The sequence below is a fragment of the Manis javanica genome, chromosome 7, assembly GCF_040802235.1.
Source record: "Manis javanica isolate MJ-LG chromosome 7, MJ_LKY, whole genome shotgun sequence".
Taxonomy (NCBI): domain Eukaryota; kingdom Metazoa; phylum Chordata; class Mammalia; order Pholidota; family Manidae; genus Manis; species Manis javanica.
Genome location: NC_133162.1, coordinates 70,135,472 through 70,151,630, shown reverse-complemented (window position 1 = coordinate 70,151,630; position 16,159 = coordinate 70,135,472). Strand labels below are relative to the sequence as shown.

At 37.0% G+C, this 16,159-nt stretch overlaps 1 protein-coding gene across 16 annotated transcripts in view; it reads right to left on the bottom strand.

Moving 5' to 3' along the window:
- The window catches only part of CCSER2 (coiled-coil serine rich protein 2), a 224,660-nt gene that overhangs the window by 119,748 nt on the left and 88,753 nt on the right, over nucleotides 1-16,159 (bottom strand). Inside the window, exon 4 of one of the 16 annotated variants that reach the window (XM_073241112.1) lies at nucleotides 3,176-3,541. The exons of the other annotated variants lie outside the window; for them this stretch is intronic. Coding sequence (XP_073097213.1) covers nucleotides 3,515-3,541 — 27 coding nt within the window. The 3' untranslated portion in view covers nucleotides 3,176-3,514. Of the gene's footprint in view, nucleotides 1-3,175; nucleotides 3,542-16,159 lie in introns of those variants that run through there. 16 annotated transcript variants of the gene reach the window in all.

Genomic DNA, 16,159 nt, shown 5'->3' with positions numbered 1-16,159 from the left:
TAAAGACTACTATGAAAACTTATATGCCAACAAGCTGGAAAACCCAGAAGAAATGGACAACTTCCTAGAAAAATACAACCTTCCAAGACTGACCAAGGAAGAAACACAAAAGTTAAACAAACCAATTACGAGCAAAGAAATTGAAATGGTAATCAAAAAACTACCCAAGAACAAACCCCCGGGCCGGACAGATTTACCTCGGAATTTCATCAGACACACAGAGAAGACGTTAATACCCACTCTCCTTAAAGTTTCCCAAAAAATAGAAGAGGAGGGAATACTCCCAAACTAATTCTATGAAGCCAACATCACCCTAATACCAAAACCAGGCAAAGACCCCACCAAAAAGGAAGATTACAGACCAATATCCCTGATGAATGTAGATGCAAAAATACCCAATAAAATATCAGTAAACCAAATTAAAAAATATATCAAAAGGATCATACACCAAGACCAAGTGGGATTCATCCCAGGGATGCAAGGATGGTACAACATTTGAAAATCATCAACATCATCCACCTCATCAACAAAAAGAAAGACAAAAACCATACGATCATCTCCATAGATGCTGAGAAAGCATTTGACAAAATTCAACATCCATTCATGATAAAAACTCTCAGCAAAATGGGCATAAAGGGCAAGTACCTCAACATAATAAAGGCCATATATGAAAAACCCACAGCCAAACCAACATTATACTGAACAGCGAGAAGCTGAAAGCTTTTCCTGTGAGATCGGGAACAAGACAGGGATGCCCACTCTCCCCACTGTTATTTAACATAGTACTGGAGGTCCTAGCCATGGCAATCAGACAAAACAAAGAAATACAAGTAAACCAGATTGGTAAAGAAGAAGTTAAACTGTCACTATTTGCAGATGACATGATATTGTACATAATAAACCTTAAAGACTCCACTCCAAAACTACTACAACTGATATCGGAATACAGCGAAGTTGCAGGATACAAAATTAACACACAGAAATCTGTGGCTTTCCTATACACTAACAATGAACCAATAGAAAGAGAAATTAGGAAAACAACTACATTCACAATTGCATCAAAAAGAATAAAATACCTAGGAATAAACCTAATCAAAGTGAAAGACCTATATACCATGAAAACTACAAGTTACTCTTAAGAGAAATTAATGGGGACACTAACAAATGGAAACTCATCCCATGCTCATGGCTAGGAAGAATTAATATTGTCAAAATGGCCATCCTGCCCAAAGCAATATACAGATTTGATGCAATCCCTATCAAATTACCAGCAACATTCTTCAACGAACTGGAACAAATCGTTCAAAAATTCATTTGGAAACACCAAAGACCCCGAATAGCCAAAGCAATCCTGAGAAAGAAGAATAAAATAGGGGGGATCTCACTCCCCAACTTCAAGCTCTACTACAAAGCCATAGTAATGAACACAATTTGGTACTGGCAGAATAACAGAACCACAGACCAGTGGAACAGATTAGAGACTCCAGACATTAACCTGAACATATATTATCAATTAATATTTGATAAAGGAGTCATGGACATACAATGCAGAAACGACAGTCTCTTCAACAGATGGTGCTGGCAAAACTAGACAGCTCCATGTAGGAGAATGAAACTGGACCATTGTCTAACCCCATACACAAAAGTAAATTCAAAATGGATCAAAGACATGAATGTAAGTCATGAAACCATAAAACTCTTTGAAAAAAACATAGGCAAAAACCTCTTCGATATAAACATGAGTGACCTCTTCTTGAACATATCTCCCCGGGCAAGGAAAACAACAGGAAAAATGAACAAGTGGGACTATATTAAGCTGAAAAGCTTCTGTACAGCAAAAGACACCATCAATAGAACAAAAAGGTACCCTACAGTATGGGAGAATATAGAGGGTATTATGCTCAGTGAAATAAGCCTAGCAGAGAAAGAGAAATACCAAATGATTTCACTCATCTGTGGAGTATAAGAACAAAGGAAAAACTGAAGGAACAAAACAGCAGCAGAATCACAGAACCCAAGAATGGACTAACAGGTACCAAAGGGAAAGGGACTGGGGAGGATGGGTGGGTAGGGAGGGATAAGGGGGGGAAGAAAGGGTGTATTATGATTAGCATGCATAATGGGGTGAGTGGGAGAAAGGGGGGCTGTACAACACAGAGAAGACATGTAATGATGATACAACATTTTGCTATGCTGATGGACAGTGACTGTAAGAGGGTTTGTGGGGGGACCTGGTATAGGGGAGAGCCTAGTAAACATAATGTTCTTCATGTAATTGTAGATTAATGATAAAAAAAAAAGAAAGAAAAGGGTGACTACTCCCTGATAGGATAAAACTAACTGCAAATCACCGATTAATGCATGCTTTAAATATTCTTAATTTTGACCATTTAAACGGTGTCAGATGATCAGATATGGAAGTACATTTTTCTGATGATATTCTTTTCTCTTAAAAAAAAAAAAGCACTCGATACAAGTGCTGGGCATAGAAGCCACAGGGCATAAATCTGCAAAGAAGTAAAAAGCTAACCTTTTCAAACAATATGGCTTCTCTCTCACTTACCAACTTTACATTTCCCTGTATGGTCCTGGAAGATGACTGGTTAGCCAGAGACGGGTAAGATTCCTCAAGGGAGGAACAACCTAAGACAGGCACAATCGCAGGGGGGCCATCAGGTGAGAAATTGGGGATCAACAGAGGTGAGGCTCAGAAGCTCATCCCCCCTGCTTTGAGAGAAATCTTCTGCATCCATGGATGGTTTATTGCCCTTGTCTAGCTTGGATTTACACATAGTCTACAGGCACACACCTGATCATCTACAATTGCTCTCCTACAACACTAAACTATGTTTTCTACCTTTATCTTGCATCTACCTACCACTTTAAAATTTTATTAAAAATAAAAATAATAATAAAAAATGGAGAAATGTGGGATCAACATATAAATCAAGTATAAAAATCAAATGAATATTCATATTTGACCTGATTGTTTATAGTTCATAATGCGTGATCAAAACCGAAAGTTTCTGTGATGAATGCCCTTGTACTGTTCACCATGTAAGAATTTATTCACTATGTAAGAATTCGTTCACCATGTAAGAACTTGTTCGTTATGCTTCAGAAGATTGGAGACTGATGAGAGTTAGGCTTGAGATGGATTAATGATTGTACATTGAGCATTGACCCCCCTATACTGAATTTTATTGTTGTTAACAACCATTTGATCAATAAATATGAGAGATGCCCTCTCAAAAAAAAAAAAAAAAAAAAGCAGTTCCTGTGTGGTGATCTCCAATAAGGTCTTCACAATGGTATAAAGGGCATATCAAAGTGTGGGCAAAGGGTTTGTGTTTATACAGAGGATCAAAGCCTAATTTGGCTACCCAGAAAACGAATTAAGATATGATATGAAGAAGAACTTCCAACATCAACATTCTCTGGAAGAGTCATTCCAGAAGATGATCATCAAAAAACTCCAACAAAGATCCTGGTGCTGTTGCAGTTGTAGCTGCATTCATCCCACCGGTTCCTGGACTTGCCACTGGAATGAAGAAGGAGATATCTAAGCTGGCCTGTGCATATAGTAAAACAACAAATTTGACTAGATCTATACTGTCGGAACTCAACCAAGAATTAGGAGAAGTGCAAGTTGCAGCGCTCCAAATCTTGCAACTATAGACTATCTACTGTTAAAAGAACATATGGAATGTGAACAGTTCCCAGGAATGTGTTGTTTTGTCTGACTTTTCTCAAACTATTCAAATTCAGTTAGACAATATCCATCATATCATTGATAAGTTTTCAGAAATGCCTAGGGTGCCTAACTTGTTTTCTTGGTTTCAGTGGACATGGCTGGTAATTGTAGGTCTGCTTTGGTTATGTAGCTGTATTCCTATTATGTTAATATGTGCACGCAATTTAATTCGTAATTTAAAACCTATACATGCTTATGTTACACTACAAGAAGATACGTCAAAAAATAATCTTCCCATGTTTTCTTCCGTCTGCTACTTCTATAGCCTCTCTTCTTCCTTCATAATTACAACCCCGAAGTAGAATTTGTGCCTCATATCGAAATTACCGAGTATCATAATTCTTCCAAGGGGTAAAGATACCTCAAGACAAATGCTGGGCATAGAATCCACAAGGCATAAATCTGCAAAAAAGTAAAAAGCTAACCTTTTCAAACAATATTGCTTCTGTCTCACTTGCCAACTTTACATTTCCCTGTATGGCCCCGGAAGATGACTGGTTAGCCAGAGATGGGTAAGATTCCTCAAGGGAGGAACAACCTAAGACAGGCTCAGTCGCAGGGGGGCCATCAGGTGAGTAATTGGGGATCAACAGAGGTGAGGCTTAGAACCTCACCCCTGCCCCCCGTTTTGAGAGAAATCTTCTGCATCTGTGGATGTTTTGTTGCCCTTGTCTAGCTTGGATTAATACTTAGTCTATAGGCACACACCTGATTATCTACATTTGCCCTCTTATAGCACTAAACTATGTTTTCTACCTTTATCTTGCATCTACCTACCACTTCAGGGTTTTATTAAAATAAATAAATAAATAATAATAATAATAATAAGGGAGAAATATCGGATTCACATATAAATCAAGTATAAAAATCAAACAAATAATCATAATTGACCTGATTGTTTATAGTTCGTGATGCGTGATCAAAACCAAAAGGTTCTGTGATGACTGCCCCTGCACTGTTCACCATGTAAGAACTTATTCACTATGTAAGAACTTGTTCACTATGTAAAAACCTGTTCATTATGCTTCAGAAGATTGGAGACTGTTGAGAATTACGCTTGGGGTTGATTAATGATTGTGCTTGAGTTCCCTATAGAGAATTTTATTGTTCTTAACAACCATATGATCAATAAATATGAGAGATGCCCTCTGAAAAAAAAAATCATAAACATGCTGACAGAGCTGCAGAGAAATATACAAGCACTAAGGGATGATGTCCGGAGGGAGATTACAAAAATGAAACAATCTCTGGAAGGATTTATAAGCAGAATGGACAAGAGGCAAGAGGCCATTGATGGAATAGAAACCACAGAACAGGAACGCATAGAAGCTGACGCAGAGAGAGATAAAAGGATCTCCAGGAATGAAACAGTATTAAGAGAACTGTGTGACCAATCCAAAAGGAACAATATCCACATTATAGGGGTACCAGAAGAAGAAGAGAGAGGAAAAAGGGATAGAATGTGTCTTTGAAGAAATAATTGCTGACATCTTCCCCAAACTGGGAGAGGAAATAATCGAACAGACCACGGAAATACACAGAACTCCAAACAGAAAGGACCCAAGGAGGACAACACTAAGACACATAATAATTAAAATTGCAAAGATGAAGGACAAGGACACAGTTTTAAAGGCAGCTAGAGAGAAAAAGGTCACCTATAAAGGAAAACCCATCAGGCTATCATCAGACTTCTCAACAGAAACTTTACAGGCCAGAAGAGAATGGCATGATATATTTAATGCAATGAAACAGAAGGGCCTTGAACCAAGGATACTGTATCCAGCATGATTATCATTTAAAAATGAAGGAGGGATTAAACAATTCCCAGACAAGCAAAAGTTGAGGGAATTTGCCTCCCACAAACCACCTCTACAGGGCATCTTACAGGGACTGCTCTAGATGGGAGCACTCCTAAAAAGAGCACAGAACAAAACACCGAACACCAAATAGCCAAAGCTATCGTGAGAAAGAAGAATAAAATAGGGGGGATCTCACCCCCCACGTTCAAGCTCTACTACAAAAACAATTTGGTACTGGCACAAGAACAGATCCACAGACCAGTAGAACAGATTAGAGATTCCAGACATTAACCCAAATATATATGGTCAATTAATATTTGATAAAGGAGCCGTGGACATACAATGGGGAAATGACAGTCTCTTCAACAGATGATGCTGGCAAAACTGGACACCTACATGTAAGAGAATGAAATTAAATAATGGGCAGAGGAACTGAACAGACAGTTCTCCAAAAAAGAAATTCAGATGGCCAACAGACACATGAAAAGATGCTCCACAATGCTAGTTATCAGAGAAATGCAAATTAAAACTACAATGAGATATCACCTCACACCAGTAAGGATGGCTACCATCCAAAAGACAAACAACAACAAATGTTGGTGAGGTTGTGGAGAAAGGGGAACCTTCCTACACTGCTGGTGGGAATGTAAGTTAGTTCAACCATTGTGGAAAGCAGTATGGAGGTTCCTCAAAATGCTCAAAATAGACTTATCATTTGACCCAGGAATTCCACTCCTAGGAATTTACCCTAAGAATGCAGCACTCCAGTTTGAAAAAGACAGATGCACCCCTATGTTTAGCACAGCACTATTTACAATAGCCAAGAATTGGAAGCAACCTAAGTGTCCATCAGTAGATGAATGGATAAAGAAGATGTGGTACATATACACAATGGAATATTATTCAGCCATAAGAAGAAAACAAAACCTACCATTTGCAACAATATGGATGGAGCTAGAGGGTATTATGCTCAGTGAAATAAGCCTAGCAGAGAAAGAGAAATACCAAATAATTTCACTCATCTGTGGAGTATAAGAACAAAGGAAAAACTGAAGGAACAAAACAGCAGCAGAATCATAGAACCCAAGAATGGACTAACAGGTACCAAAGGGAAAGGGACTGGGGAGGATGGGTGAGTAGGGAGGGATAAGGGGGGGGAAGAAGAAGGGTGGTATTAAGATTAGCATGCATGGTGGGGGAGGGAGAAAGGGGAGGGCTGTACAACACATAGAAGACAAGCAGTGATTCTACAACATTTTGCTATGCTGATGGACAGTGACTGTAAAGGGGTTTATAGAGGGGACCTGGTATAGGGGTGAGCCTAGTGAACATAATATTCTTCATGTAAGTGTAGATTAATGATAAAAAAAAAGAAATAAAGAAAAGGGGGATTACTCCCTGATAGGATAAAACTAACTGTAAATCACCGATTAATGCATGCTTTACATGTCCTTAATTTTGATCTTTTAAAGGGTATCAGATGATCAGATATGGAAGTACATTTTTCTGATAATATTCCTTTCTCTTAAAAAAAAAAAAAGCAGTTCCTGTGTGGTGATCTCCCATAGGTTCTTCACAATGGTATAAAGGTCATATCAAAGTGTCGGCAAAGGGTTTGTTTGTGTTTATACAGAGGATCAAAGCCTAATTTGGCTACCCAGAAAACGAATTAAGATACGATATGAAGAAGAACTTCAACATCAACATCTGATCATCTACACTTGCCTTCTTACAGCACTAACTTATGCCTTGCATCTACGTACCACTTCAGCATTTTATTAAAAAATATAATAATAATAATAAGGGAGAAATGTGGGATTCACATATAAATCAAGTATAAAAATCAAACGAATAATCATATCTGAAAAAAAATTGGCATGTATGTTTGTTAAGATATTAGCTAAGCTACTCCAAGGGATTACTGCCTTGGCATCCTTTTTTTTGGCCAAGCAGCCTGCAAGGGTCTTAAAACTGATACTAACCCCTTATGCAAGCACAAACTCTAGATAAACAGCCCACAGTCACAAGTACATATAAGTTCTGTGCCTCCAGCACTTTCCCCTTATGTATCCCTTAGCCAAAACTCCCATGCTGCTTACCAAAATCCCTGCCCTTTATGGTCAGAATTGACCAATCCAGCCCTGGCCCAGGAACTCCAAAGGCACTCCACACACAGACCCCCAAGAGTCCTGTCACTCTTTCTGCCTGTACCCTACCTTTACCTCCTCATGTGGCCCCTTGAGCCATGTGGTGCATATCCTCCAAGACCTATAAGCAGTAAACTTCTCTATTTCAATTTCTGCCATCTTTTGGTCTTCTGACTCACCATTGAGTACTGTGGGGGCTCTACTTAACAAATGTTGATTTAACAAAATCATAACGTTCAATAAATCAAGATGCCAAGTGCATGAGTAATTCAGTATAGTCCTCTTGTTGTATGATGGGAAAATGAATATACTTAAGAGCCCCAATTCCTTCAGTAGCCTGCATTTCCTTCTTTTAGATTCAATTCTGTCCTAAACCACCCAAGTTACAGTGCATCAGTGAGTACCCATTTTAGCTGAGCATCAGACTTACTGCATGTTACATCAAGTGAAGTTTCAGATATAGTAAAAAGCATTTCTTTTCATTTCAATACAATTTGCATAAGAATTTGCATCTTAAAGACACTATATATTTTGGGGGGGAAAGGTGGTAGTAATGGAAGTCTCATGAGATGAAATTTATATTACAGTAACCCCATAATTTAGTAATTATAGCATTTAAGATTTGCCAGTAAGTTTTTGGATAGGAGTAGAAGGTTCCTAGGAAAACAGGCTATCAGGAGTAACAACCACGATATTGTAATACTGACTAGCACTTTCATATACAGAGATTTCTAAACTGAATTGAATAGGAATTGGTATGGGACATAGGTAAGGTGACAGATGCCTTCCTTTACTTAAATTATGAAAATATGTATTAGGATAGTCATTGCAGCAGTTTATAATTAATAACATTGGAAATGAGCTTAATATCCATCTTCAGGAGAACAACTGAATAAACAATGTATATCTACAAAATGAAGAAATATAATATACAGTAGTAAAAAACAATGAGGAAGATCTCTATGAAGTAATGTGAAGTAAATAATGTAAATGAACCCTGATGTGGAGCGGGATCTCAAAAGGAAATAAAAACAGTAACAAATGAATGTATGGAATTACAACTGAGTAACATAACGACACTGAAGGGGATGAAAACTGAAAGAACAAACTAACAGTACTGACTGTTACTGTTATTAACTGAAGAACACTATTTTTGACTGGACATTGTAAAACTCAAGTTAAAAGAGAATAGTAAACAAATACTGCAAGTTAATTTATTTTTCATAGGGTATGGTTTAGCAGTTCTGAAATTGTATGTGTGTATATGTGTGTGTTTACATATAATATACACTAGGATTGTACATGTGAGTGAATATATTATGATTAAGGAAAGCCAAGTTTCTCACTTTCTGAGAAAAGAGTTAAAACTAAGGAAAAGGGAAAGGCTAGAATGAATTCTATGGTATTAGAATGGAAGCAAAGGTATTGGTATGAACTCTTGGTCTTTAAAATATTAACAGATGGATACAGAAATAAATATAGATGTGTGTGTATACATCCAATTGTTAGCTCTGTCTGTTACAATGCCTAAAAGCAACATACCCCATTAGCAACAAGCGAACCTAGCCCCAGATGCTAATTTTTAATAAAATTCTTCCTTGGAGATCAGGGACAGGGAAAATAAAAGATTAGCCTGAAACATCTTGTACTGCCAGAAAGTGAGGGAGTGCTCAAAAAACAAAGGGAGCATGTCAGAAAGACACAGAAATCAACCAGATGGGAGCTCTCAATGGCCAAAATTTGGAATACTTTGAACAAAATAAATGATGATAATAATGGATTATACATGAAGAATAAAATATATACATACCACCCATGAGCCTATACTGATATAAATCAATCATTTAAAATAATTAAATAAGAAGAGAGATTCTTTCATATAGTAGGAATTCCAATTAATAAGGCATTAACAGATGCTAAAATTAATGGACAAAACTGTAAAAAAATAGAATGTTTCCATAGTGAAAGTATCTGTTCCTAAGATACTTAATAAAGGGAAAAAAGAATAACTTTGCAGTAACTGCCTTAGTCAAGAGATCAAAGTTAACTTATGAATAAGAACATATATTGAAATCATGAACTTGCTGATATGATGTACTGAAATGGGCACATCACCTCTGCAGTATTCTTGCCAAAAATGCAGAATCATAATCCAATCATGAAAAACACCATACAAACCTTCACTGAAGATTATTCTATGAAACAATTGGTCAGTACTCTTCAAATATGTCAAGATTATGAAAGAACAAGAAAGACTGAGAACTGTCAGACTGGAGAAGCCTAAGGATACAAGGACACAGGACAACCAAATACAAAGTGGGGTCCTAGGTTAGATTCTGGACCAAATAAGGCATTAGTGTGAAAACTGTCAAATTCAAATAAGGTCTACAAAAATTCAAATATGGTCTAAGGTTAGTATTATATCAAACTTAATTTCCTGATTTTGGCAATTGTTCAATGGTTGTATGTTAAAATTAGGAGATAATGACTAAAGAGTATATAAAAATGTTTTATTTTTAAAATCTCATAGTTTTAATTTTTTAAATTTTCTGTAAATCTAAACTTATTTTGAAACAAAAAACTAAAAAAAAAAAAAGAAATCAAGTTATAGATATCATATATCCCACCTTGCGGACAGTTAAAAACAGTCTCATATGTCCTTTTCAGGTCAGCCAGAAACCCTTTTAACCACTAATAAAGGAGGATCTCAAAATGAATTGATATATTTAGGAAATTAAAAAATTTCAGAGGAAATTTTCAAAATATCCCCATTTTTTCCAGCACCAAAAACAAGAAAAGGAACCACAAAATCCAGAGAAGGAAAAAGTTGAATTTTAGAGCTGGGAAAAGTCTTGATATGATCACTTGATGCAATCTTATATGAGTGAAGAACACTAGTTAGTAGGCTATGTCATATGAAACACTAATTATACAGCTAAGACTCAAATGAGGGCTTCACAATGGTTGGTCTAAAATGCCATTTTCTATGTCATCATATATTAAAAGTTAGAAAGTTTCCAAGAACCAACTTTCCATCTGTGCCTCCATACAATCCAACTTAAGCTACCCAAACTGACAGCTTCTTGCAAATACAAGCTACCTGATTCCTAAAACCAGGAAAAGGATAGAAGGACCTGAGGAATACCACCTAATGTCACTAAAAATTCAAGAGACTAAAGGCAATACATTCTGGCTTTTGTTCTAATCACCACAGGATAATAAACAGAAGCATGAGTTAGAAAATATTTATTCATTCAGGCTAGAAGATCAACCTCAACTCCTAAAATTTATACAATTATGAAAGGCATTTAACTTGTCAGCCTCACTGTCTTCATTAACCATAACTAGCTTATATCTGATCTAACTCACAGAATTCAGTATTATCTTCATAAATATTACTAAATATTCATCTACTCTGTGACAGGTACTATGCTAGGTAAAAAGGACTTGGTGATGAACAAATTACTATTTTTTTAACAAATTTCTTTTAAATTCACTAACTTTTTCTCTGTAACAACAGGCTTTGACCCAGAAGTTTAGATTATCTAACAATTTTTTATAAGAAAAATATACACTGACAGGAAGTGAAGTATGAAGATGTGAAATACAGATTTTGATACAGTATTTAAATTTTATCTTTTATACTCTTTTAAAAATCTGATTTGTAAACATCATTTGTCTTTCTAGTTTGATATACAAGATTTTTCTTTCTTTCCCCTAGCTTTGTCCCTAGCTACTTTCCATGTCACTTTACACTCTTAGTAACACTGATATTCCTCTGGCACATCATGATCTTGTGATACCTCCCTGCCATTGCACATGCTGTTCCCTATGCCTAAAATGCTCACACTCTCTTTTCCTTGGCCAATTGGTCAGCTTTGCATTAATTATTTCAAACTCAATTTAGATGTTACTTCCTCTTTGAAACCTGCATACACACACACACACACACATCCCTTCTGTTATTTTGAGAACACATGCATACTAATCATAGCATGCATATCACTTGTAAAACTATACTACAATAATCTATTTGTAATATATCTACCTATATATCACACTGAACTTTGAATTCATTAAGGACAAAGACAGCCTTATCCATGTTAGCATCTTCAATACCTAATGATATGCCTGGGACATAGCAGAAGCTCAGTAAATAATTAGTGAATTGAATTTCATATTGTAATACACTTACTCTACAAGAAACAATATAAAGAAAAATATATGTTTAAAGGGTCACAGCTGTATTTCATAAACTTTATCCTTTTTTTTTTCAAATATAGAGGTTATATTTACAGGCCAAAAAGAAACTATACTAAAAATTAAAATGCACATGAAAGATTAACTAGCTTGGTAAAAAGATAATACAAATTAAGAAAAATTTAATTTCCTCATCTCATTCTGTCCCCTTACCTATAAAATAACTGAGATGGATTAGATCCCTTATCTGTATTCAAGTTTTATATTCTGTATCACAATGTGGCTGGAAGTATCAGTATCAGTTTGAGATTTTCATTTATCTATATTAGGACAGTCTCAACTTTCTGCAAGCTGTCCCTCCACTATCACATGTATACTAATGTCACATTTTTAGTTACTTGCAGCTTGCCATTATGACATGTAGTATCTTAGAAACTTACTTTGTAAACAGATTATGTCATAATGCACATGGAAAAATATTTAAACAGTATTAAACAGTACCTTTAATATAAATGTTTCTACTTATTTTGAATTAATGGCATGTCGTCATGGTTCCCATTTTAACAAGTATGTATTGAGCCCTTAGTGCCAGAAATCTAAAAACAATGATGACAGGGATAATGAAATATCAACTATACATATTCAAGACATACAGGAGGAACTGTAAATTAAAAGTGACTAGGTAGACCAGTCTAAGTGATAAACAGACCATGATTAGCCAATCAAAAGAGTTTAGATTTGACATTACAAGGAATGGGAAAACTAACAGGAAAATAAATAACAAGTCAAGCCAGCAATTTAGGATGGTTTTGGCAGAATGAATGGAAGCAATAATATTAGTCATAACTTCTGAAAGTGAGGAGGTGATGCTTTTCTCCCCTACAGTCAATGAATAATGGAATTTTGTCAATTATACCCTCTAAACCTCTTTTCAAAATGCCCACCCCTCTAGATCTCCACTCTGCCACATTAGCCAAAGCTACCACCCGTCACTGGAACAGTAGCTTCTAGCATCCTGTCTAGTTCCCTTCTAATTCAATCTTCATACAAAGCATTTTTAAAATGTAAATCAAATTATGTCCCTTTCCAGCTTAAAAATCCTCCAATAGCTTCCCTTTGATTTCTAGGACAAAGATCCAAATCCACTGAGATCCATAAAAGCTCTATACTAATATTCTCCTCTCCTGCCACTCCTTAGCTCTGTGTCAGTGCTCAGGCTATACTGGCTTTCTCTTAGTTCCTTAAGCACTCTGTAATCCCTTCCTGCCTCAAGGTCTTCCCATATGCCATTTACTATAACATCTAATGTTCTCCCAATGATATATACCCTTTTTGCATACATATTTCTATACCAGCTTTGCCTAAAATATCTTTTCCTGAAAAAGCCTTACTTTTCCAACAATATACTTACACACTTTGTAATTCTCCTCTGTAGTACTTTCCCTACTTGTCAACTGAAGATAATGATTTGGTGAAATATTTCAACTATATCTGCCTTATTGGAATATAAGCAACACTAAAACAGAAACTGTAGCTGTCTTGATCATTGTATCCTCAGTATATTGCACATAAAAGTTGCTCAAATATGTAGAATGGGTTGATGGATGCTTTCTACTAGGAGCCAGAGGAAGAACGGTACTACAAATGACAACAAAGAGAAAAATGAATGCTTAAAAGTTTACAAAGATGTTGATTTGGTTACAAAATTAATTTCTGAATCTTTAAAATTATCTGCAATGTTCTAATCTAGGGGTCAGCAAACTATTATTAAAGGTCAGACAGTAAATATTTTAGGTTTGTGGGCAATAAAGCCCCTGCAGCAACTACTCAATCCTGCCACTGTAGCATGAAAGCAGCCATAGATTATATGTAAATTAAAGGCATGACTGGATTCTAATAAAATTTTAATTAAAAAACAGGTGGGCAGGGGAGGATTAAAGATGGCAGAGTGAGAGGTGAGACAGAGGCCTCCTCCTAAAACTGCATATAATACAAAAGTATAATTAATGCAACTAATCCTGAAAGAGCAACAGGAAAGAAAACTGCGCCAAGCATACACCTGGAGAAAAGAACAGACCGCACAGAACAGGGTAACATAACAAAACCATGATATGGAGGGACACAATCCCTTTCCCCACCCCAACTCACCGGTGGGAGGAAAAGAAACGGAGCAGGCGGGGAGTGGAGGCCTGGGACTACTGAACACCTAGCCCTGGAGATCTGCTCTGGGAGCACAAACCTAAATTGCTTGGTGCTCTGGTGATTAATGGAGTTGGAAAGCTAAGACAGGCAGAATACCTGGAGAGACAGAGATTTCAGCCACTTGTGGAAAACAGGGATCCATATTCAGCTGCTCTGGTTCAAAAGAAAGGTGGGCAGTCTGAGAGACTTCCAAACAGCAAGAGGGCCGCTAAAGAAGCAAGGTTTGCACAGAGCTTACTGCTGAGGAGAAAGGACATGTAGACAAAATTGTCCAGATGCACTCTGCCCAGCAGGTTGGGAACTTTCAGGAACCTCAGGCACTCCATCCCCCTGGCTGGATATGCAGCTCCAAGAACCCCACTGTGATACACAGCCTTATGTACCTTCGTCCCGGACAGCACGCCCCTGGCTCACAAACTGGCACCCCAGCCCTACCATCAGACCTCCTCCTAAAACCGCATACAATACAAAATATAATTAATGCAACTAATCAGGCCACCCAGGGGAAGCCCCACCGATAGCAGCTACAATCACAAACCATACAGGCTTACATCTGTGTGTTCGGTCTGCTGGTTCTGGCAGTGGAGACAGGCATAACAGCCGGAAGCAGGAAACAGCTATTTCCTCACCCCAAGCACCAGCACTGCTCCCCTGTGAGTCCCAAAATTGCTCCAGGGGCTGAGCAGCCCCAGAGAGTAGAGCTTCTGGTAACTGGAGGATGCCACATACAAATATGAAACATCAAAGGAACCGGGTTCAAAGCAAAATCCTACATACACCAGAAAAAGAGTCAAATGAAACCAATTTCATCAATCTTCCTGAAAGCGATTTGAAAATAAAAATCACAAACACGCTCATTGAGGTACAGAAAAATGTTCAAGAACTGAGGAACGAATCCTGGTTGGAGATTCAATCATTAAGGAAAACAAAGGAGGGTTTTAAAAGCAGATTAGATACAGTGGAGATGATAAATGAAATAGAAACTAGAGAAAAGGAATACAAAGAAGTTGAGGCACAGAGAGAAAAAAGAATTGCCAAGAATGAAAGAATATTGAGAGAAATGTGTGACCAATCCAAACAGAACAATATTTGTATTACAGGGTAACAGAAGAAGAGTGAGAAAAGGGATAGGAAGTGTTTTTGGGGAGGTAATTGCTAAAAAATTCCCCAATCTGGGGAAGGAGATAGTCTCTCAGGACATGGAGGTGCACAGATTTCCCAACAAAAGGGACCCAAGGAAGACAACACCAAGATATACTAATTAAAATGGCAAAGATCAAGGATATGGACAGACTATTAGAAGCAGCTAGAGACAGAAATAAGATCACATACAAAGGAAAACCCATCAGGCAATCATCACACTTCTCAGCAGAAACCTTACAGGCCAGAAGGGAGTGGCATGATATAATTAATGCAATGAAGCAGAAGGGTGTTGAACCAAAAATACTCTACCTGGAAAGATTATCATTTAATTTGAAGGAAGGATTAAACAATTTTCAGATAAGCAAAAGCTGAGAGAATTTACCTCCCACAAAGCATCTCTACAGTGTATTTTGGAGGGAGTGTTATATAAGGAAGGGTTACCAAGGCTAAATAGCTGTCACCAGTGGTAATAAAACCACAGTAAAGAAAGTAGAACAATTAATTACTAAGTAAATGCAAAACAAAATCAACTATCCACAAAGTCAGTCAAGGGAGAGACAAAGAGTACAGAATATGCTACCTAATATAAAAAGAATGGAGGATGAAGAAAAAGGAGGAGACAAAAAAAAAAAAGAACCTTTAGACTGTGTTTGTAATAGCATATTAAGTGAGTTAAGTTAGATGCTTAGATAGTAAGGAAGTTAACCTCAAACCTTTGGTAACCACAAATCTAAAGCCTACAATGGCAGTAAGTACACACCTATCAATAATCACCTAAATGTAAATGGACTGAATGCACCAAGCAAAAGACACAGAGTCACTGAATGGATAAAAAAGCAAGACCCATCTATATGCTGCCTACAAGAGAGTCACTTTAAACCCAAAGACATACACAGACTAAAAGTGAAGGGATG